This window comes from Rhinoraja longicauda, chromosome 1 (assembly GCF_053455715.1).
Source record: "Rhinoraja longicauda isolate Sanriku21f chromosome 1, sRhiLon1.1, whole genome shotgun sequence".
NCBI lineage: Eukaryota > Metazoa > Chordata > Chondrichthyes > Rajiformes > Arhynchobatidae > Rhinoraja > Rhinoraja longicauda.
This window is the reverse complement of record NC_135953.1, coordinates 2901117-2926116: the sequence shown is the minus strand read 5'-3', so window position 1 is coordinate 2926116 and position 25000 is coordinate 2901117. Positions and strand designations below refer to the sequence as shown.

Below are 25000 nucleotides of genomic sequence, written 5' to 3'. Positions count from 1 at the left end.
CTAACTTCGCCGAAAATGGAACACCTGACACTTGTCCTTGACTGTGACCCTTGGTTCTTGATGCCTGGCCAAAGGAAACATCTCTCTCCGCATCCACCCTGTAAACATAAAGCCACGATTAAGACCAAGACAGAAAAGGGCGTCTCAGGAGCATGTGTCTGTACTCGCTGGTGGAGATTAGAAGAATGAGGACACACACAAAGAGCTGGAGTCACTCTGCGGGACTCCAGGCAGCATCTCTGGAGAGGAGGATTGGGTGACGTTTCGGGTCGAGACCCTTCTTCAGACGAGTCAAAGAATGAGGGGTGGGGATGGGAATCGAATTGAAACTTACCGAATAGCGAAAGGCTTGGATAGAGTGGATGAGCTAGATAGAGCTCTTAAGGATAGCGGAGTCAGGGGGTATGGGGAGAAGGCAGGAACGGGGTACTGATTGAGAATGATCAGGCATGATCACATTGAATGGCGGTGCTGGCTCGAAGGGCTGAATGGCCTCCTCCTGCACCTATTGTCTATTGTCTATTGTATTATTTTTTTCATATTTCAGATTCAGCGCGGAAACAGGCCTTTTCGGTCCACCAAGTCCGCGCCGCCCAGCGATCCCCGCACATTAACACTATCCTACACACACTAGGGACAATTTTTACATTTACCCAGTCAATTAACCTACAAACCTATACGTCTTTGGAGTGTGTGAGGAAACCGAAGATCTCGGATAAAACCCACGCAGGTCACGGGGTGAACATACAAACTCCTTACAGTACAGCACCCGTAGTCAGGATCGAACCTGAGTCTCCGGCGCTGCATTCGCTGTAAAGCAGCAACTCTACCACTGCGCTACCGTGCCGCCCGTACCGTATCGTGCTGTGCTACCGTGTCTATTGTTTCCACTGGTCATAGTGTGATACAGTGGGGAAACAGGCCCTTCGGCCCAACCCGCCCACACCGGCCCAACAATGTCCCATCTACACTAGTCCCACCTGCCTGCGTTTGGCCCATATCCCTCTAAAGCTGTCCTATCCATGCACCTGTTGCAATGTTTCTTAAACGTTGCGACAGTCCCAGCCTCAACTTCCTACTCCGGCACCTTGTTCCACACACCCACCACCCTTTGCGTGTAAAGGTTAGTGGAAGTTTAGGACCAGAGGCCATCACTTCGGAATAAAAGGACGTGCCTTTATTAAAGGAGATGCGGAGGAATTTCTTTAGTCAGAGGGTGGTGAATCTGTGGAATTCATTGCCACAGACGGCTGTGGAGGCCAAGTCAGTGAGTATTTTCAAAAGCGGAGATTGATAAGAGCTTGATTAGTACGGGTGTCGGGGATTACGGGGAGAAGGCAGGAGAATGGGGTTGAGAGGGAGAGATAGATCAGCCATGATTGAATGGCGGAGTAGACTTGATGGGCCGAATGGACTAATTCTACTCCAATGTCTTGGGCCTTATGGATGCAGATAAGATTTACGAGGATTGGGCCAGTCAGGGCTCGGCTGGGCCGGGCAGTGCCGGGCTGGGCCGGGCAGTGCCGGGCTGGGCTGGGCTCTGTGCCGGGGGGTTTGGTCACGGCAGGGTTTTGCCATGGTGGACGGTGAGCTGGTTTACTGTGTGTGACGGTGGACGGTGGGGGGGGGAGGGAGCTGGACTGTCACGGTGACTCAGTCCGGCAGGAAGGGCTGAGCCGACCACTGGAATATTTATAGTGCTGAGTCAGTGACCAAAGCAGAGATCAGAGGATGCATTAATATATAAATAAACCTCTTCCACTGGAGCGCGTGTGTAGAGTTGCTCAGGGTTACCAACTATCTCACTCCCAAACAAGGGCCAAAGGGTGATGTCACCGCCCCGCGCCCCATGTGACCTCACCCAGCCAGCGGCCACGTGCTCCCGCTCCACCGATGGCGGCCGCCCGGGCCGGGAGGCGGGTTGCTACGCAACCTCTGTTAGGCAGCGCCCGGGCCTCCGGGCCTACACTGTCCGGGCCTACACTGTCCGGGCCTACACTGTCCGGGCCTACACTGTCTGGGCCTACACTGTCCGGGCCTACAGTGTCCGGGCCTATACTGTCCGGGCCTACACTGTCCGGGCCTACAGTGTCCGGGCCTACAATGTCCGGGCCTACAGTGTCCGGGCCTACAGTGTCCGGGCCTACACTGTCCGGGCCTACACTGTCCGGGCCTACGCTGACCGGAGCTAAAATGTAGGAAACCTAGAGTGTCGGGACCTAAACTATCGGGACCTACAGCTTCGGGGCCTACAGTGTCTGGGCCTAGAATGTCCGGGCCTACAGCGCCTCCCGGGCCTAATAAGGGGCAAGGGCGATCCCGTGTGGGACAAACTAATTTAGCCCAAAATACGGGATGTCCCGGGTAATACGGGACAGTTGGCAACCCTACTCAGCAGGTCAGGCAGTAACTCTGGAGGACTTGGATAGGCGATGTTTTGTGTTCGGACCCTTTAGTTTTTGTTTAGTTTTGGGTGTCAGGGGTTACGGGGAGAAGGCAGGAGAATGGGGTTAGGAGGGAGAGATAGACCATGATTGAATGGCATAGTTGACTTGATGGGGCTCACAGCGCCAGAGACCAGGGTTCAATCCTGACTACAGGTGCTGTCTGTACGGAGTTTGTACGTTCTCCCCGTAATCGCGTGGGCTTTCTCCGGGCACTCCAAAGACGTGCAGGTTTGTAGGTTAATCGGCTTTGGTACAAATGTAAATTGTTCCTAGTGTGTGCAGGACAGTGTTAGTGTTGACGCGGGCTCGGTGGGACGATGGGCCTGTTTCCGCGCTGTATCACTAAACTAAACTTAACTAAAGATAGACACAAAGTGCTGGAGTAACTCAGCGGGACAGGCAGCATCTCTGGGTAGAAGGAACGGGTGATGTTTTGGGTCGAGTCTGAAGAAGGGTCTTGACACCCATTCCTTTTCTCCAGAGACACTGCCCGTCCTGTTGAGTTACTCCAGCATTTTGCATCTATCTTCGGTTTAAACCAGCATCTGCAGATCCTTGCTGAACTAAACAAAAACTGTGTGGAACTAGGAATGCCAGGGAGTGGTCTTTAGTTTAGAAACATAGAAAATAGGTGCAGGAGTAGGCCATTCGGCCCTTGGAGCCTAAACCGCCATTCAATATGATCATGGCTGATCATCCAACTCAGTATCCTGTACCTGCCTTCTCTCCATACCCCCTGATCCCTTTAGCCACAAGGGCCACATCTAACTCCCTCTTAAATATAGCCAATGAACTGGCCTCAACTACCTTCTGTGGCAGAGAATTCCACAGACTCACCACTCTCTGTGTGAAAAAAAACTTTCTCATCTCGGTCCTAAAAGACTTCCCCCTTATCCTTAAACTGTGACCCCTGGTTCTGGACTTCCCCAACATCGGGAACAATCTTCCTGCATCTAGCCTGTCCAACCCCTTAAGAATTTTGTAAGTTTCTATAAGATCCCCCCTCAATCTTCTAAATTCCAGCGGGTACAAGCCGAGTCTATCCAGTCTTTCTTCATATGAAAGTCCTGCCATCCCAGGAATTAATCTGGTGAACCTTCTCTGTACTCCCTCTATGGCAAGAATGTCTTTCCTCAGATTAGGAGACCAAAACTTTAGAGATGCAGCGCGGAAACAGTCCCTCCGGCCCACTGGGTCCGCTCCGACCAGCGATCCCCGCACATTAACACACGGGGGACAATTTATACATACACCAAGCCAATTAACCTACAAACCCGCACATCTTTGGAGTGTGGGAGGAAACCGAAGATCTCGGAGAAAACCCAGGCAGGTCACAGGGAGAACGTACAAACTCCGTACAGACAGCACCTCTAGTCGGGATGGAACCCGGGTCTCCGGCGCTGCATTCGCTGTAAGGCGGTAACTCTACCGCTGCGCCACCGTGCCGCCCTCGTGGTCTCAGCAGGAATGAGTCTGACCGTGTCCTCAGACTGTGCTGTGGTTGATTTTCTAGGTTTCTGGGAGAGGTGTCGACCTCCCTGACGGACGTGCTCGGCTCCCCACACCTCGTGGCCAAGTACAACCTGCCATTACTGGACACAAAGCGTCAGAACACGGGGGTAAGAACCTCTCTCTCCTCCCAGAACATCTGCGATCTCATCTCAGCACCTGTGGTCAGAACATGACTCCAGACCATTTACTGTACTTTACTTTAGATTACTGTGATTAAGTGCAATTTAGTTCAGTTTAGTTTAGTTTAGTGTAATTTAGAGTAATTTAGTTTAGTTTAACGTATAAGATTATTAAGGGGTTGGACACGTTAGAGGCAGGAAGCATGTTCCCAATGTTGGGGGAGTCCAGAACAAGGGGCCACAGTTTAAGAATAAGGGGTAGGCCATTTAGAACTGAGATGAGGATCTGTGGAATTCTCTGCCTCAGAAGGTAGTGGAGGCCAATTCTCTGAATGCATTCAAGAGAGAGCTAGATAGAGCTCTTAAGGATAGCGGAGTCAGGGGGTATGGGGAGAAGGCAGTAACAGGGTACTGATTGAGAATGATCAGCCATGATCACATTGAATGGCGGTGCTGGCTCGAAGGGCCGAATGGCCTCCTCCAGCACCTATTGTCTATTGTCTATTGAGGTACAGTAATAAGCTTTTGTTGCGTGCTACCCAGTCAGCAGAAAGACAATACATGATTACAATCAAGCCGTCCACAGTGTACAGATACATGATAAGGGAATAACGTTTAGTGCAAGGTAAAGCCGGCAAAGTCCGATCAAGGACAGTCCGAGGGTCACCAATGAGGTAGATAGTAGTTCAGCACTGCTCTCTGGTTGTGGTAGGATGGTTCAGTTGCCTGATAACAGCCGGGAAGAAACTGTCCCTGAATCTGGAGGTGTGCGTTTTCACACTTCTGTACATCTTGCTCGATGGGAGAGGGGAGAAGAGGGAGTGGCCGGGGTGAGACTGGTCCTTGATGATGCTGCTGGCCTTGCCGAGGCAGCGTGAGGTGTAGATGGAGTCAGTGGAAGGGAGGTTGGTTTGTGTGATGGTCTGGGCTGCGTCCACTATTCTCTGCAATTTCTTGCGGTCTTGGATGGAGCTGTTCCCAGTTCCATTCTGGAGGATAAGCATTTATTTCTGGAGGACTAGAATATAAAGACAGGGATGTAATGTTAGGGAGGCACTGGTCAGACCGCATTTGGTGTATTGTGAGTAGTTTTCATAAGTTCATAATTTCATTAGTGATAGGAGCAGAATAAGGCCATTCGACCCATCCAGTCTACTCTGCCATTCGATCATGGCTGAACTATCTTTCCATCTCAACCCCATTCTCCTACCTTCTCCCCATAACTAGGGCGGTCACGGTGGCGAAGTGGTAGAGTTGCTGCCTTGCAGCGCTTTCAGCGCCGGAGACCCGGGTTCGATCCCGACCACGGGTGCTGCCTGTACGGAGGTTGTATGTTCTCCCCGTGACCCGCGTGGGTTTTCTCCGAGGTCTTCTCCGTTTAGCCATTGAAGCGCTGGCAATCGGCATAAGAGGGCATGCGTTTATAAAACCGATAATACTGGGTGGGGTGGAACGTAAGATTTCGCTTTATGCGGATGATATTGCCATCTTTGTATCTGACCCTGAACATCCTGTTCCTTACCTATTCCAGCTTATTAATTCCTTTGGCGAGGTCTCAGGTTACACTATAAACTGGCAGAAGAGTGAACTTATATCGATAACAGCAGAATTAGACCCTGTATTCTTAGCCAACATGCAGTTTAAAACAAATCCGGATAGTATAAAATACCTGGGCATTAAAATATCTAAAAACCCCAAGACCCTTTTTAAAATTAACTTTACCGAAAGGTTGAACAAGCTAAAGGAAAACATAGAGAAATGGAGAACGTTGCCTATTTCCTTGATTGGCCGCGTGAACGCAGTAAAGATGGTCTCCCTGCCGAGATTTCTGTATTTATTTCAGAATGTCCCTGTTTTTATCCCCAAATCCTACTTTAAGTTAATCGATTCTATCATTATGCCATTTATTTGGGGATATAAAGCACACAGGATCTCAAAAGCTTATCTTCAAAAAACGAGGGAACATGGGGGACTGGGGTTACCGTGCTTTTTATATAACTATTGGGCGGCCAATGTTAGAGTCATGGTATACTGGCAGTATGCATATGAACGGGGAGTTGGGTATGACCTGCCACCTTGGCTGGCGATTGAAAAAAGCTTAACCCCAAAAACTTCTCTCCCTGCTCTCCTTTTTTCATTACCCAGATCTCTCACCTCTCTTAGAGAGGATCACTTCACTCTGTCCAATGCTCAGAGAATATGGCACCAAGTTAGGAAAGCTTGTGAGCTTCCGAATACGTCAATGCACGCCCCAATCTGGCATAACCACGCTTTCCCCCCATCATTTACAGACACAGCATTCAAAGAATGGAGCTGTAAAGGGATAGTTACAATAAAAGATCTTTACATAAATAGACACTTTGCATCATTTGATCAGCTACAATCCAAGTTCTCATTGCCCAAAACTCAATTATTCAGGTACTTACAGCTGAGAAATTATGTTCGACAAAACAATTCGCTTTTTGAGTCCCTGCCCGAAGACGACTTGTTGTCCAAAATTTTGCTGGGTCCCCCGGAAGCAAAGAACCTAATCTCATCGTTTGTAGGTATCTTTTTAAACAAACTAGATAAATCTACTTTAAAAATAAAACAAACCTGGGAAGAAGACCTTAACATTGAAATTGATGACGATGTCTGGAAGGAAGTACTGAAAAGTATAAAATCCTGTTCTATTAATTCTAGGCTACAACTGATTCAATTCAAGGTTATACACAGATTACACTACTCTAAGGTTAAGCTGCATAAAATCTTTCCTGATCTCTCACCTTTGTGTAATAGATGCAAGACCGCTGAGGGTCCACTCGCTCACCACTTTTGGACTTGTCCAAAACTTCACAACTTTTGGTGTCTTTTATTTCAATGGTACTCTACTGTTTTAAACGTCACTTTAACTCCGGACCCTGAAACTGCTCTATTCGGGTATTCCACAACGCTTGAGAAGCTAGACCATAATGCTCGCACAATCTTGGTTTATGGTATGGTAATTGCCAACAGATGTATTTTGAAACTATGGAAATCAGACTCTGCTCCTCAGTTTGAGACTTGGTTAAGAGAATTAATGGGCATATTACACGTAGAGAGGTTGAGATATGAATTGTCTGGCAACCCTCAAAAGTTCTTCAACATATGGATCCCAGTGCTGCAGCATATTAAGGACAAGTAAAACTATCCCCTCAATGCCACAAGGTTTTGTACCTTCAGTGAATCCAGCAGTGAAAATAATGAAATATTTGACTTGTGAAAATTACCTTGCCTCATGTTTTTGTGCATTTGTCTTTTTTTTGTTACATTGTAGTTATGTTTTTTTAAAAAATGTGTTTTTATTTATTTATTTGTTTGTTTTTGTTTGTTTGTTTTCATGATTATGTAGGGAAGGGGAGGGATGGGGTTTATTGTTGTTGTTATATGTATTGTAATCAATTATAAAATTTAAAAAAATTAACAACAAAAAAAAGAATAAGGGGTAGGCCATTTAGAACTGAGATGAGTTGTGAATCTGTGGAATTCTCTGCCTCAGAAGGCAGTGGAGGCCAATTCTCTGAATGCATTCAAGAAAGAGCTGGATCGAGCTCTTCAGGATAGCGGAGTCAGGGGGTATGGGGAGAAGGCAGGAACGGGGTACTGATTGAGAATGATCAGCCATGATCACATTGAATGGCGGTGCTGGCTCGAAGGGCCGAATGGCCTCCTCCTGCACCTATTGTCTATTGTTTCCTCCCACACTCCAAAGACGTAAAGGTTTGGAGTTTAATTGGCTTGGTATACATGGCACAATTGTCCCTGGTGTGTGTAGGGTGGTGTTAGTGTGCGAGGATCGTTGGTCGGCACGGACACGGTGGGCCGAAGGGCCTGTTTCAGTGCTGTATCTCTAAAGTCTAAAGTCTGATTGTTTTGCCACTTTCCCCGCTGGCAAATACAATCAAATACGTTCAAATACAATCGAGTGAAACCCACAGAGGCACATTCTGCTCACGGTTCTGGACAATGCCGGGCTTTGTCAAATGCCTTTCAAAAGTTCACACACAAAGCACAAGCCTAGCGTTCTCCTCGAGACTCTATCAAAGAAGCCGTCTCACTCTCCGTCAGACACAAGCCTCCGCAAATTTACATCTGTCAGCACATTCACTTTCACAGAGCCCTGGTGAGACCACACCTGGAGTACTGTGCGCAGTTTTGGTCTCCAAATTTGAGGAAGGATATTCTTGCTTGGCCCATGTCCCTCCAAACCTGTTCTATCCATGTACCTGTTTCTCAAACGATGGGATAGTCCCAGTATGGGTAGAAGGCAGGAACGGGGTACTGATTGTGAATGATCAGCCATGATCACATTGAATGGTGGTGCTGGCTCGAAGGGCCAAATGGCCTACTCCTGCACCTATTGTCTATTGTCTATTGACAATATACAATTTTACCAACGCCAATTAACCTAGAGTCAATGAGCCAACATGTCCCAGCTGCACTAGTCCCCACCTGCCTGCGCTTGGTCCATATCCCTCCAAACCTGTCCTATCCATGTACCCGTTTAACTGTTTCTTAAATGATGGGATAGTCCCAGCCTCAACTACCTCCTCTGGCAGCTCGTTCCATACACCCACCACCCTCTGTGTGAAAAAGTTACCCCTCGGATTCCTATTAAACCTTTTCCCCTTCACCTTGAACCTATGTCCACTGGTTCTCGATTCCACTACTCTGGGCAAGAGATTCTGTGGGTCTACCCGATCTAATCCTCTCATGGAAGGAGAACTGTCATGGAGAAGGCAGGAGAATGGGGTTGAGAGGGATAGATAGATCAGCTATGATTGAATGTCGGAGTGGACTTGAGGGGCCGAATGGCCTAATTCTGGTCCTACGACTTATGGACTTGTGAACTTACGACTTGTGAAAGGGAAAAGATTTAATAGGAATCTGAGGGGTTTTTCAAAAGAGAAGAATTTCACTCTACCTGGATACCTGTGAAGAGGCATAGGGAACCATCGACCCATTGATCCAGCTCCACTAGGTTCATATGCAGGAAAAATGTTCCCAATGTTGGGGGAGTCCAGAACCAGGGGCCACACAGTCTAAGAATAAAGGGGAGGCCATTTAAAACTGAGGTGAGAAAAAACTTTTTCACCCAGAGAGTTGTGAATCTGTGGAATTCTCTGCCACAGAGGGCAGTGGAGGCCAATTCACTGGATGTTTTCAAAAGAGAGTTAGATAGAGCTCTAGGGGCTAGTGGAATCAAGGGACATGGGGAGAAGGCAGGCACGGGTTACTGATTGTGGATGATCAGCCATGATCACAATGAATGGCGGTGCTGGCTCGAAGGTCGAAATGGCCTCCTATTTTCTATGTTTCTATATCTTGACCGGATATAGACACAAAATGCTGGAGTAACTCAATGGGACAGGCAGCATCTCTGGAGAGAAGGAATGGGTGACCCAGTCTGAAGAAGGGTCTCGACCCGAAACATCACAATAGACAATAGACAATAGGTGCAGGAGGAGGCCATTCGGCCCTTCGGCCCTTCGAGCCAGCACCGCCATTCAATGTGATCATGGCTGACCATTCTCAATCAGTACCCCGTTCCTGCCTTCTCCCCGTACCCCCTGTCTATCTAGCTCTCTCTTAAATGCATTCAGATAATTGGCCTCCACTGCCTTCTGAGGCAGAGAATTCCACTGAGGCAGAGAATCACCCATTCCTTCTCTCCAGAGATGCTGCCTGTCCCGCTGAGTTACTCCAGCTTTTTGTGTTTATCTTCGGTGTAAGCCAGCGTCTGCAGTTCCTTCTTCCTTGGCTTCGGCCGGCTTTGACTGAGTGTGTTTTTTTCTCTTGCTCCCCCCCGCAGGCCAGCATCATTATACAGGTGTCGTACATCGCACCCCCAGGGAGCGCTCCGTTTGTACATCCGACCGCTCAGCACGATGTACCGACGGCCACTGGTTCACCAGATGCCGACACCCTCACCGGTGAGTAGGGCAGCCAACTATCTCACTCCCAAATACGAGACAAGGTGACGTCACCGCCCCGCAACCCACGTGACCTCACCCAGCCAGCGGCCACGTGCTCCCGCTCCACCAATCGCGGCCGCCCGGGCCGGGAGTCGGGTTGCTACGCAACCTCCGTTAGGCGGGCGCCCGGGCCTCCCAGCCTACACTGTCCGGGCCTACAATGTCCGGGACTACACTGTCTGGAAGGTAGACACAGATTTTAACCAGCATCTACAGTTTTTTTCCTACTGTCCGGGCCTGCGGTGTCCGGGCCTACACTGTCCGGGCCTACACTGTCCGGGCCTACAGTGTCCGGGCCTACAGTGTCCAGGCCTACACTGTCCGGGCCTACACTGTCCGGGCCTACACTGTCCGGGCCTGCAGTGCCCGGACCTGCAGTGTCCGAGCCTACAGTGTCCGAGCCTACAGTGTCCGGGCCTACAGTGTCCGGGCTACAGTGTCTGGGCCTATAGTGTCCCGGCCTACAGTGTCTGGGCCTATAGTGTCCCGGCCTACAGTGTCTGGGCCTACAGTGTCCGGGCCTACAGTGTCCGGGCTACAGTGTCCGGGCCTGCAGTGTCCGGACCTACAGTGTCCGGGCCTACAGTGTCCCGGCCTACAGTGTCCGGGCCTACAGTATCCGGGCATAGAGTGTCCGGGCCTACACCACCCCCCGGTTCTTCAGCGCCCCCTGGGTCTAATACGGGACAAGGGCGGTCCCATATGGCAACAAGTAAAAAGCAACAAGACACATAGCCACATAAAGTAAAATTTAACATAAACATCCACCACAGCGGGTTCCACATTCCTCACTGTGATGGATGGTAAATTTTACTTTATGTGGCTGTGTGTCTTGTTGCTTTTTACTTGGTTTGAAACATAGAAACATAGAAAATAGGTGCAGGAGGAGGACATTCGGCCAGCACCGCCATTCATTGTGATCATGGCTGATCATCCACAATCAGTAACCCGTGCCTGCCTTCTCCCCACACCCCTTGATTCCACTAGCCCATAGAGCTCTATCTAACTCTCTTTTAAATTCATCCAGTGAATCGGCCTCCACTGCCCTCTGTGGCAGAGAATTCCACAGATTCACAACTCTCTGGGTGAAAAAGTTTCACAGTTTTAAATGGCCTTCCCTTTATTCTTAGACTGTGGCCCCTGGTTCTGGACTCCCCCAACATTGGGAATGTTTTTCCTGCATCTAGCTCGTCCGGTCCTTTTATAATTCTATACGTCTGTCTAAGATCCCCTCTCATCCTTCTAAACTCCAGTGAATACCGGCCCAGTCTTTCCAATCTTTCCTCATATAACAGTCCCGCCATCCCAGGGATTAACCTCATGATCCTACGCTGCACTGCCTCAATAGCAAGGACGTCCTTCCTCAAATTAGGAGACCAAAACTGAACACATCAGGTCTCCCTGCAATCTCCGGCGCCCCGGGGAACTGGATGAAACTCGGTGAATCTCTTGTTTTCTTGTTCATATTGGGCGTTAAAGACATTAATCTCATCTGGTCAAGATGACTTGAGATAAAAGGGAGAGCATTTAATTAACAGTTATCCCACATCAGTGGAGAGACAGAGGGGGGTGAGCCAACTTTGGATGACTCTTTCTGTTTCCATGAGAACTGGTCATTTCTGCCTGACACCAGTTATTACTCTCTTTAATCTTACTTCCAGTTTAGTTTAGTGTACCGAGCGAGGTACAGTGAAAACATAGGAACATAGAAACATGGAAATAGGTGCTGGAGGAGGCCACTTGGCCCTTCGAGCCAGCACCGCCATTCATTGTGATCACGGCTGATCATCCACAATCAGTAACACGTGCCTGCCTTCTCCCCATATCCCTTAATTTCACTAGCCCCTCGAGCTCTATCTAACTCTCTTTTAAATTCATCCAGTGAATTGGCCTCCACTGCCCTCTGTGGCAGAGAATTCCACAAATTCACAACTCTCTTAGTTCCTAAGTTCATGTTCACAAGTGACAGGAGCAGAATTAGACCATTAGGCCTCCCAATCCCATTCTCCCCATAACCCCAGACACCCATACTAATCAAGAATCTAGCTAACACTCGGCCCCGCTCCCCGAACACACTCCGATAGCCTACTGTGTCCGGGCCTACAGTGTCGGGGCATACAGCGTCCCCTGGGCCTACAGTGTCCATGCCTACAGTGTCGGGGCTTACAGCGCCCCCTGGGCCTACAGCGCCCCCCCGGGCCTACTGTGTCCGGGCCTACAGCGGCCCCCGGGCCTAATGTGTCCGGGCCTACAGTGTCCGGGCCTACAGCGGCCCTCGGCCTACTGTGTCCGGGCCTACAGTGTCGGGGCCTACAGCTCCCCCTGGGCCTAATACGGGACAAGGGCGGTCCCGTTCGGGACAAACAAATTTAGCCCAAAATACGGGATGTCCCGGCTAATACGGGACAGTTGGCAACCCTACCCACACATCTACTTTAAACTTTGCTCCTCATCTTAAAGCTTTACTCACTAGTCTTTGAGATTTCCGCTCTTGGAGAAAGGCTTCTGTCTTCCGTCGAGTGTGTGTCGACACTGGGCCTGTACTCCCTGGAGTTTAGAAGAGTGAGGGGGGAGGGACCTCATCGAAACGTACCGAATAGTCAGCGGCCTGGATAGAGTGGATGTGGAGAGGATGTTTCCACTAGTGGGAGAGTCTAGGACTAGAGGACGAAGCCTCAGAATTAAAGGACGTTCTTTTAGGAAGGAGATGAGGAGGAATTTCTTGAGTCAGAGGGTGGTGAATCTGTGGAATTCATTGCCACAGACGGCTGTGGAGGCCAAGTCAACGGGTATTTCAAAGGCGGAGTTTGATGGATTCTTGGTTCATAAGGGTGCCAAGGTTCATGGAGTCAATAGAGTGACACAGCGTGGAAATATCTAACTGACTAAACTCCACACATACACAGCACCCGAGGTCAGGATGCAACCCGGGCCTCTGGTGCTGTGAGGCAGCGGCTTTTTCAGTCAGAGAGTTGCGAATCTGTGGAATTCTCTGCCTCAGAAGGCAGTGGAGGCCAATTCTCCGAATGCATTCAAGAGAGAGCTAGATAGAGCTCTTAAGGATAGCGGAGTCAGGAGGTATGGGGAGAAGGCAGGAACGGGGTACTGATTGAGAATGATCAGCCATGATCACATTGAATGGCGGTGCTGGCTCGAAGGGCCGAATGGCCTCCTCCTGCACCTATTGTCTATTGTCTAGCCGCTGCGCTAATGGGAGGTCAGAATTGAGAGGCGGTAATCAGCTGCCTGAGTGTCGGCTCTGTGGCTGACGTGCTGCTTGCTGGGGGAGGGGGGGGGCTGGTCTTCCCAGCTCTGCCTCCTCTTGTACTGAGTGAAGCAAGTCAGACATTAACCTCCTGCTCCCTTCAATAAATGTTTATCTCCACAAAGCCGAGCACTGGGTTCAGAGCCAAGATTCCATTGAGATGAAAGTCAGGCCCACTGAACTCATTTCTTAACCCCTTCCTTCAAGATTCCTTGTCACCTCCTCACAGCGCCGGAGACCCAGGTTCGATCCTGACCACGGGCGCTGTCTGTACGGAGTTTGCACGTTCTCCCCGTGACCTGCGCGGGTTTTCTCCGGGCGCTCCGGTTTCCTCCCACACTCCAAAGACGTGCAGGTTTGTCGGTTAATTGGCTTCTGTAATTGCCCCTGGTGCGTGTGGGACAGAACTGTTGTACGGGGTGATGGCTGGTCGATGCAGACTCAGCGGACTGAAGGGCTTGTTTCCACGCTGTATCTCTAAATTCTAAAGCCGAGAGTAAAGTTTATAACGATATGAGTTGCATAGATAGGATAGATAGTCAAAACCATTTTTTCCCCAGGGTGCATAGCTTCTTCTCCCCGCTCCCGTCCGGCAGAAGGGACAGAAGCTTGAAAGCGCTCACCACCAGACTCAGGGACAGCTTCTGCCCCTCTGTTATCAGGCTTCTGAACTCCATAAGCTAGGGCACTGTCCGATTCACCTCTACCCCATTGCGGCCATTGGACTTTGTCTGTGGAACTGATGCGCTACAATGCTGAGAACTATATTCCACACTCTGTATCTTCCCCTTTGCTCCATCTGTTGTACGTGAGTTTGGCTTGATCGTATTTATAGTAGGGTATTACCTGATCTGTTTGGACAGCATGCAAAACAACTTTTCACTGTACCTCGGTACACGTGACAATAACAAACCTAAACATAAATCTAACTTGATATCCCTAGATTCCGCTAGCCCCTAGAGCTCTGTCTAACTCGCTTTTAAATTCATCCAGCGAATTGGCCTCCACTGCCCTCTGTGGCAGAGAATTCCACAAATTCACAACTCTCTGGGTGAAAAAGTTCATTTTCACCTCAGTTTTAAATGGCCTCCCCTTTATTCTTAGACTGTGTGGCCCCTGGTTCTGGACTCCCCCAACATTGGGAAAATTTTTCCTGCATCTAGCTTGCCCAGTCCTTTTATAATTTTACACGTCTCTATAAGATCCCCTCTCATCCTTCTAAACTCCAGTGAATACAAGCCCAGTCTTTCCAATCTTTCCTCATATGACAGTCCCGCCATCCCGGGGATTAACCTCTCCTGCCCCCTCTCCTCCCCTCGTCCCCTTCACTCCATCCCCCTTATCCTCCCTCCACCCTCCTCCATCCCTCCCTCTCCCTCCCTCCCTCCCTCCCTCCCTCCCTCCCTCCCTCCCTCCCTCCCTCCCTCCCTCCCTCCCTCCCTCCCTCCCTCCCTCCCTCCCTCCCTCCCTCCCTCCCTCCCTCCCTCCCTCCCTCCCTCCCTCCCTCCCTCCCTCCCTCCCTCCCTCCCTCCCTCCCTCCCTCCCTCCCTCCCTCCCTCCCTCTCCCTCCCTCCCTCCCTCCCTCTCCCTCCCTCCCTCCCTCCCCCTCCCTCCCTCCCTCCCTCCCTCCCCCTCCCTCCCTAGGAGATAGATTTAAACTTTAAAATGTGAATAACTTTAAAAATATAATACCGGTTCAATGAAACTCGACGGTGAGTAAGGTGGGCCTAGGATTGTCGCGCTATCAATAGACAATAGGTGCAGGAGGAGGCCATTCGGCCCTTCGAGCCAGCACCGCCATTCAATGTGATCATGGCTGATCATTCTCAATCAGTACCCCGTTCCTACCTTCTCCCCATACCCCCTGACTCCGCTATCCTTAAGAGCTCTATCTAGCTCTCTCTTGAAAGCATTCAGAGAATTGGCCTCCACTGCCTTCTGAGGCAGAGAATTCCACAGATTCACAACTCTCTGACTAAAAAAGTTTTTCCTCATCTCAGTTCTAAATGGCCTACCCCTTATTCTTCAACTGTGGCCCCTTGTTCTGGACTCCCCCAACATTGGGAACATGTTTCCTGCCTCTAACGTGTCCAAATCCTTAATAATCTTATGTTTCGATAAGATTGACCTCTCCTGCTCCCTCTCCTCCCCCCCTTCCCCTCCCCCTCATTCCATCCCCCTCAACCCCCCTTATCTTCCCTCCCTCCCTCCCTCCCTCTCCCCTCCCTCCCTAGGAGATAGATTTAAACTTTAAAATGTGAATAACTTTAAAAATATAACACAGGTTTCAACGAAACTTCTTCATTAGCACCAAAGGGACGACGGTGAGCAAGGTGGGCCTAAATTGTTGCGCTATCGTGTACCGTTTGGGCTGTAGTTCAGGAACAAACAAACAAACAAACATTTTAGTATATAGATAGATATACTGTATGTAGGTTAATTGGCTGGGTGTAGGATAGTGTTAATGTGCGGGGATCGCTGGGCGGCACGGACTTGGTGGGCCGAAAAGGCCTGTTTCCGGCTGTATATATATATGATATGATATGATATGATATGATGATATCTTAAACTGTTGACCGTATGGACCCATGATGGCATTGAATGTCGGTGCTGGCTCGAAGGGCCGTATGGCCCCCTCCTGCACCTATTGTCTATTGTCTATTGTCCCCCAGCTCAACCTCTGCTTTCTCTGCAGACACGGGGGGGGAGGCTGAGGAGGATTCCGAGGATCTGCTGGGCACCGGCGACGAGGTGGAAGCCCAGTCCGGCACGCCAGGCGTCGACCCCCCCACTTTGCCAAGGAAGCCCCCCACCAGCGTGGTCCATGGGGTGAAGAAGAGGAGGCGGGCAAGCAGGCAGCTGCTGCCCAACAAGCCACAGGACATCCAGGTAACTTCGAGTAGCCCCTTGCATACCCCCGCCCCCTCATCCGCTCTCTCTTCTCTCCATCTCTCCCTCACCCAGAGTGCGGTCACGGTGGCGCAGCGGTAGAGTTGCCGCCTTACAGCGAATGCAGCGCCGGAGACCCGGGTTCCATCCCGACTACGGGCGCCGTCTGTACGGAGTTTGCCCGTTCTCCCCGTGACCTGCGTGGGGTTTTTTTCCGAGATCTTCAGTTTCCTCCATAGGCGTGCGAGACCAAACGCAGGCTCGCCGATCGCTTCGCTCAACACCTGCGCTCAGTCCGCCTTAACCAACCTGATCTCCCGGTGGCTGAGCACTTCGACTGCCCCTCCCACTCCCAGTCTGACCTTTCTGTCATGGGCCTCCTCCAGTGCCATAGTGAGGCCCACCGGAAATTGGAGGAACAGCACCTCATATTTCGCTTGGGCAGCTTGCAGCCCAGCGGTATGAACATTGACTTCTCCAACTTTAGATAGTTCCTCTGTCCCTCTCTTTCCCCTCCCCCTTCCCAGTTCTCGCCCCCTGACATCAGTCTGAAGAAGGGTCTTGACCCGAAGCGTCACCCATTCCTTCTCTCCCGAGATGCTGCCTGACCTGCTGAGATACTCCAGCATTTTGTGAATAAATACCTTAGGTTTGTAGGTTAATTGGCTTGGTGTAAATGTAAAAATTATCCCCTAGTGGGTGTAGGATAGTGTTAGTGTGCGGGGATCGCTGGTCGGCGTGGACCCGGTGGGCCGAAGGGCCTGTTTCCGCCCCGTATCTCTAAACTAAACTAAAGTCATACCAGCATCAAAGACATCTGGTTGAGTTGCATTGTCTGTGATTCGTTCTTACTGAGACCACAGCTAACAATGGCCCATGTGGGTAGGAACTGCACACGCTGGTTTAAACCAAAGATAGACACAAAACGCTGGAGTAACTCAGCGAGACAGGCAGCATCTGTGGAGAGAAGGAACGGGTGACGTTTCAGGTCGAGACCCTTCTTCAGACAATGGCCTGTTTTCTTTATCATCGTTACTTTTTTGCACATCTTTCATTCGTTTAGACAATAGACAATAGACAATAGGCGCATGAGGAGGCCATTCGGCCCTTCGTGCCAGCACCGCCATTCAAGTGATCATGCTGATCATTCTCAATCAGTACCCCGTTCCTGCCTTCTCCCCATACCCCCTGACTCTCCAGTGTTACTCCAGCACTCTGTGAAACGTCACCTATTCATGTTCCCCAGAGATGCTGCCTGACCCGCTGAGTTACTCCAGCACTCTGTGAAACGTCACCTATCCATGTTCCCCAGAGATGCTGCCTGACCCGCTGAGTTACTCCAGCACTCTGTGCCTCTCCATGGATGACATCAATCTGTGCTCTTTCCTCTCCTCTTTTTCGTTTCCATGGACACACTTAACCGTACACTTCTGCTTCCAGGTCCGAGTGCAAGTGGTGGAAGGTCGGCAAATCCCGGGCATCAACATCAGGCCTGTGGTCAAAGTGACCGTCGCCGGCCAGACCAAGACCACCCGCATCCGCAAAGGCAACAACCCCACCTTCGATGAGGTAAGCTCCAATATCCAGTGGTCCAATGTTCAATGGTCAATGGACCCAATGTTCCAAACCCCTCAATGGTCAATGGTCAATGGCCAATGTTCAATGGTCAATTGTCAATGGATTAATGGGTCAATGGATTAATGGGTCAATGGTCAATGGCCAATGTTCAATGGACAATGGTCCAATGTTCCAAACCTCAATGGTCAATGGTCAATGGCCAATGTTCAATGGTCAATTGTCACTGGATTAATGGGTCAATGGATTAATGGGTCAATGGATTAATGGGTCAATGGTCAATGGCCAATGTTTAATGTACAATGGTCCAATGTTCCAATGTTCCAAACTCAATGGTCAATGGCCAATGTTTAATGGTCAATTGTCAATGGATTAAGGGGTCAATGGTCAATGGCCAATATTCAATGGACAATGGTCCAATCCTCAATGGTCAATGGCCAATGTTCAATGGTCAATTGTCAATGGATTAATGGGTCAATGGTCAATGGCCAATGTTCAATGGTCAATTGTCAATGGATTAATGGGTCAATGGCCAATGTTCAATTGTCAATGGATTAATAGGTCAATGGATTAATGGGTCAATCGTCAATGGCCAATGTTCAATGGACAATGGTCCAATGTAACAAACCTCAATGGCCAATGTTTAATGGTCAATTGTCAATGGATTAAGGGGTCAATGGTCAATGGCAAATGTTCAATGGTCAATGGTCGAATGGTCCAAACTCAATGGTCAATGGCGAATGTTTAATTGTCAATTGTCAATGGATTAATGGGTCAATGGATTAAGCGGTCAATGGTCAATGGCAAATGTTCAATGGTCAATGGACAATGGTCCAAACCTCAATGGTCAATGGCCAATGTTTAATAGTCAATGGTCGAATGGTCCAAACCTCAATGGTCAATGGTCAATGGCCAATGTTTAATGGTGAATTGTCAATGGATTAAGGGGTCAATGGTCAATGGCCAATGTTCAATTGTTAATGGATTAATGGGTCAATGGATTAAGGGGGTCAATGTTTAATGGTCAATTGTCAATGGATTAAGGGGCCAATGGATCAATGGATTAATGGGTCAATGGATCAATGGATTAATGGTCATGTACCAAGGGACAGTGAAATACATTTTTTTAGAAACAGTTCAGTACAAGTCTATATTTTGCATATCTTTCATTCATTTGTTCTACATCTCTCCATATCACCGTCTCCCTCTTGTTTCCCTCTCCCCGACTCTCAGTCTGAAGAAGGTTCTCGACCCACAACGTCACCCATTCCTTCTCTCCCGAGATGCTGCCTGTCCCGCTGAGTTACTCCAGCATTTTGTGACGATGGTTTTCCCAGCATCTGCAGTTCCGACACAGTACAAGTGTCACTATACACAAGCACTTAGATATACTTAGAAACATAGAAAATAGGTGCAGGAGGAGGCTATTCGGCCCTTCGAGCCAGCACCGCCATTCAATGTGATCACGGCTGATCATCCACAATCAGTAACCCGTGCCTGCCTTCTCCCCATATCCCTTGATTCCGCTAGCCCCTAGAGCTCTATCTAACTCTCTCTTAAATCCATCCAGTGAATCGGCCTCCACTGCCCTCTGTGCCAGAGAATTCCACAAATTCACAACTCTTCTGGGTGAAAAAGGTCCTTCTCACCGCAGTTGTTTAGTTTAGATTTTTCAGTTTCGGAGCTATACCGCGGAAACAGGCCATTCGGCCCCTCGAGTTCGCACGGACCAGCATTCCCCGCACACTAATGCATTTGGGGGAGGGGGGTGGGGGTACAAAGAAGGACCCGGCATGGGGGTGGGGGGAGGTCGCCGATTGAGAGGGGGGAAGGACAAATGGGGACCTGCAGCGATGGGGAGAGAACAAAGGGGTACCTGGTGCGGGGGTACTTTGTAACTCAATCAGCGCCCTTTACGTGGTGACTATTTGCATACCTTGGGTGTGCAAGCAAAGAATGTCACTGTGACCTTGTAACATGTGACAATAAAGACAATCTTATAGAGGTGTACAAAATCATAAGAGGAATAGATCGGGTAGATGCACAGAGTCTTTATCCAGAGTAGGGGAATCGAGGACCAGAGGACATAGGTTCAAGGCAAAGGGGAAAATATTAATGGGAATCCGAGGGGTAACTTTTTCACACAGTAGGTGGGGGTGCATGGAAACAAGCTGCCAGAGGAGGGAGTTGAGGCTGGGACTATCCCATCGTTTCAGGAACAGTTGGACAGGTACATGGATAGGACAGGTTTGGAGGGTTATGGACCAAGCGCAGGCAGGTGGGACTAGTGTAGATGGGACATTGTTGGGCCGGTGTGGGCGAGTTGGGCTGAAGGGCCTGTTTCCACACTGTATCACTCTATGACTCTACGACCGGGTGACGTTTCAGAGACGAGACCCTTCTTCCGAAAGGAATATGTTATTAGAGCCACGAATATTTCACTTCTATTTCCTCAGACTTTTTTCTTCAACTTCTACGATACTCCAGCTGACCTCTTCGATGAGCCGATCTTCATCATGGTGAGCGCCTTTTGTGCGGATGGGGAATGGGACTGCCTTGGATGGGGCTTGACGGGCGGCGTGTAGGAGGCCTAGGAGCCTGTTGGCCAGTCGGCGTTCCCGGGTTGGCCTGAAGGAAGGCCTTCTTTCAGGGGCAGGGGCGGGTACAGAGACGACTTTTCGAGCACGTTGCCAGGACTCGAGGATGTGAGCTACAGGGAGAGGTTGAGTCGGCATGAACTCTATTCCATGGAGCACAGGAGGATGAGGGATGATCTTATAGAGATGTACAAAATCATGAGAGGAATAGATCGGGTAGATGCACCGCCGGCTCGAAGGGCCAAATGGCCTCCTCCTGCACCTATTGTCTATTGTCTATATGATGTGAAATGTGTTTATGAGTTCAGAAGCCTGATGGCCTGATGGTAGAAACTGTTCTTAAGTCTGGTGGTACGCCCAGCCATACTCCTGTATCGTCTGCCTGACGGTAACAAGGAGAACAGCCTGCGTGCTGGGCGGCTGCGGTCCTTGATGATGCCGCGTGCCTTCCGCAACGGGTCAGGCAGCATCTGCGGAGGAAATGAAGAGGTGGCGTTTCGGGTCGAGACCCTTCTTCTTCAGACCTCGGTAAAGACCTCTGTTTGCGTTCCGCAGGTGTACAACTCCCACTCACTGCGCACAGACTCCGTCATTGGAGAATTCAAGGTGAGGCTGCTCTGAAATCCCTCTTTGAATTTTAAAATTCAAACACAAACTTTTGGAATTAACTGTTTGTCCTTTGTGTTGCAGCTGGACATTGGGACAGTTTACTCCGAACCAAGTAAGTCACGTCTCGGTAAATCACCCTAAACCTGGAGGTTTGCAATTTCATTGCAGGTCTTGGATTATTTCGGTCATAGGGTCATAAGATCATCAGGGATAGGAGTAGAATTAGGCCATTCGGCCGATCAAGGCTACCCCGCCATTCAATCGCAACTGATTGATCTCTCCCTCCTACCCCCCCCCCCCCCTCCCTTTGGTCATGGATAGAGTCATAGAGTGACACAGTGTGGAAACAGGCCCTTCGCCCGACTAGCCCATACTGGCCCAACAATGTCCCAGCTACACTAGTCAATAGACAATAGACAATAGACAATAGGTGCAGGAGTAGGCCATTCAGCCCTTCGAGCCAGCACCGCCATTCAATGCGATCATGGCTGATCACTCTCAATCAGTACCCCGTTCCTGCCTTCTCCCCATACCCCCTCACTCCGCTATCCTCAAGAGCTCTATCCAGCTCTCTCTTGAAAGCATCCAACGAACTGGCCTCCACTGCCTTCTGAGGCAGAGAATTCCACACCTTCACCACTCTCTGACTGAAAAAGTTCTTCCTCATCTCCGTTCTAAATGGCCTACCCCTTATTCTTAAACTGTGGCCCCTTGTTCTGGACTCCCCCAACATTGGGAACATGTTTCCTGCCTCTAATGTGTCCAATCCCCTAATTATCTTATATGTTTCAATAAGATCCCCCCTCATCCTTCTAAATTCCAGTGTATACAAGCCCAATCGCTCCAGCCTTTCAACATACGACAGTCCCGCCATTCCGGGAATTAACCTAGTGAACCTACGCTGCACGCCCTCCATAGCAAGAATATCCTTCCTCAAATTTGGAGACCAAAACTGCACACAGTACTCCAGGTGCGGTCTCACCAGGGCCCGGTACAACTGTCACGGTGATACAGTGTGGAAACAGGCCCTTCGGCCCAACCCGCCCACACTGGCCCAACAATGTCAAGTCAAGTCGCCCATTCCTTCTCTCCTGAGATGCTGCCTGACCTGCTGAGTTACTCCAGCATTTTGTGAAATAAATGCCTTCGATTTGTACCAGCATCTGCAGTTATTTTCTCACAATGAATGGCGGTGCTGGCTCGACGGGCCGAATGGCCTCCTCCTGCACCTATTTTTCTGTGTTTAGCCTGTCCAATCCTTTAAGAGTTGTACATGTTTCAATAAGATGTTTGTGCTGTGGTCTGGGCTGTGTGTATTATTGTGGATGTGCTGAGGACAGTGAGGAAGCCAAGTGCTGAGTCAAAGCTGACTGTGAACATTGCCACTTGTATTTAAACAATGCACAAAGGCTTCAATGTTGACGGCATTATATCACTGCAGGGAGGTTGGAATGCTGGGCTCAAGTCAAGTCAAGTCAAGTTTATTTGTCACACACACATACACGATGTGCAGTGAAATGAAAGTGCGGATTGTGCAAAAAAAAAGAGTTACAGTTACAGCATATAAATTAAGTAAATACAGAGAAGACAAAATTTAGTCCCTGGAGTTATAATAGTTAACAGTCCTGATGGCCTGTGGGAAGAAACTCCGTCTCATCCTCTCCGTTTTCACAGCGTGACAGCGGAGGCGTTTGCCTGACCTTAGCAGCTGGAACAGTCCGTTACTGGGGTGGTAGGGGTCCCTCATGATCTTGCTTGCTCTGGATCTGCACCTCCTGATGTATAGGTCCTGCAGGGGGGCGAGTGTAGTTCCCATGGTGCGTTCTGCCGAACGCACTACTCTCTGCAGGGCCATCCTGTCCTGGGCAGAGCTGTTCCCAAACCAGACTGTAATGTTGCCGGACAGGATGCTCTCTACAGCCCCAGAGTAGAAGCAATGAAGGATCCTCAGAGAGACTCTGAATTTCCTCAACTGTCTGAGGTGGTAAAGGCACTGCCTTGCCTTACCCACCAGTGCGGCAATGTGTGTTGTCCATGTCAGATCCTCTGTGATGTGGACTCCCAGGTATTTAAAACTGCTCACCCGATCCACAGTAGACCCATTTATCTCCAGTGGCGTGTACGTCCTTGGATGTTGAGCCCTTCTAAAGTCCACAATCAGCTCCTTCGTTTTAGTGACATTCAAGAGGAGCTATTGTCCTGACACCAGAGTGCCAGATCAGCCACCTCCTCCCGGTAGGCCTTCTCATCGTTGTTGGAGATCCGGCCCACCACCACAGTGTCATCAGCAAACTTGATGATGGAGTTGTTGGTTTTTTTTTTAATTTTTGAAAAGCATATGTATAAATAAAATAAAAGACACCTTGTCACAGAGTTCTTACATAGCTTCAATTTTTAAATTTTTAAGAGAGAAAATAAAAAAATAAAGAAGAAAGGAAAAAAAAAAAAAAAACGATAACTATTGGAAAAGAGACTAAGAGGATTAAAAAAAAAAGATATAACTATAAAAATTAAAGGGACTAGATCCGGGAGACAATAACCACAGTTTGTACATCCAACCCCTAACTCAAGTTTCAACTTTTAATTAAAATGTTTATTTTAGTCCTGTGCCAAACCCATTTACTTTTCTAAAAATTCAATAAATGGAGACATTATAATTCAATAAATTAATATCCTTTATTTATAATACTCTCCTAGACACTGACATTCCGTCATCAGAATCTTATAGACGAGCATGGGAGGACGAATTGAATCAACTCATAATGCAAGATATATGGGATGAAAGTTTACAACATATACACCAATGTTCATTAAATACTAGACATTCCTTAATACAATTTAAAATAATACATAGGTTACATTATTCGAAGACGAAATTAAATAGGATTTTTCCTAGTATCTCTCCTATTTGTGATAAATGTCAATTTCAAGAAGCTAATTTAACTCATATTTTCGTAACTTGTATAAAAATGCAAAACTTCTGGTTGGAGATTTTAAAATAGTTTCTAAAGTTATTAACAAGCAATTGGATATGGATCCAAAATTAATTATATTAGGATTATCAGAACATACTACAAACTTTACAAACAAGTCAGGTACATTTTCTTGATTACAGTCTAATAACTGCGAAAAATTAATACTTAAATTTTGGAAAAAACCAATAACCCCCACAATTAAAATGTGGACTACGGAAATGACAGAGACCCTGCATTGGAAAAAATAAGATTTGCCTTAATTGACAAACCTGAGTTATTTTTTAAAATATGGTCTCCATTTATTAATGATGAGTTTGAGCTGAACTATTCTTGTCTGAGTAATTCACAGTGCAAGTTCGCCCAGAGGATGTTCAGTTTAGAGATGCAGCGCGGAAACAGGCCCTTCAGACCACCGCGCCGACCAGCGATCCCCCCACTTAATGAATAAGGATGAGAGGGGATCTATAGAAACGTATAAAATTATATAAGGACTGGACAAGCTAGATGCAGGAAAAAACGTTGTCAATGTTGGGGGAGTCCAGAACCAGAGGCCACACACAGTCTAAGAATAAAGGGGAGGCCATTTAAACTGAGGTGAGAAGGAACTTTTTCACCCAGAGAGTTGTGAATTTGTGGATTTCTCTGCCACAGAGGGCAGTGGAGGCCAATTCACTGGATGGATTTAAAAGAGAGTTAGGTAGAACTCTAGGGCTAGTGAATCAAGGGGTATGGGGAGAAGGCAGGTACGGTTACTGATTGTGGATGACCAGCCATGATCACAATGAATGGCAGTGCTGCCTCGAAGGGCCGAATGGCCTCCTCCTGCACCTATTTTCTCTATCTATCTATATACTAAAACTCTTGTTGTTTGTTTGTTTGTTCCTGAACTACGGCCAAAACGGTACGCGATAACGCAACAATTTTAGGCCCACTTTACTCACCGTCGTCCCTTTGGTGCTAATGGAAGAAGTTTCATTGAAATCGGTGTTATATTTTTAAAGTTACTCACATTTAAAGTT

General features: G+C 48.7%; 1 protein-coding gene across 1 annotated transcript in view; it reads left to right on the top strand.

The window, feature by feature from the left end:
• The window catches only part of LOC144598309 (dysferlin-like), a 96994-nt gene that overhangs the window by 50353 nt on the left and 21641 nt on the right, over positions 1-25000 (top strand). The window contains exons 4-10 of the mRNA XM_078408294.1: positions 3961-4066; positions 9909-10029; positions 16032-16225; positions 17666-17794; positions 20257-20319; positions 20953-21003; positions 21088-21118. Coding sequence (XP_078264420.1) covers positions 3961-4066; positions 9909-10029; positions 16032-16225; positions 17666-17794; positions 20257-20319; positions 20953-21003; positions 21088-21118 — 695 coding nt within the window. The remainder of the gene's footprint in view (positions 1-3960; positions 4067-9908; positions 10030-16031; positions 16226-17665; positions 17795-20256; positions 20320-20952; positions 21004-21087; positions 21119-25000) is intronic.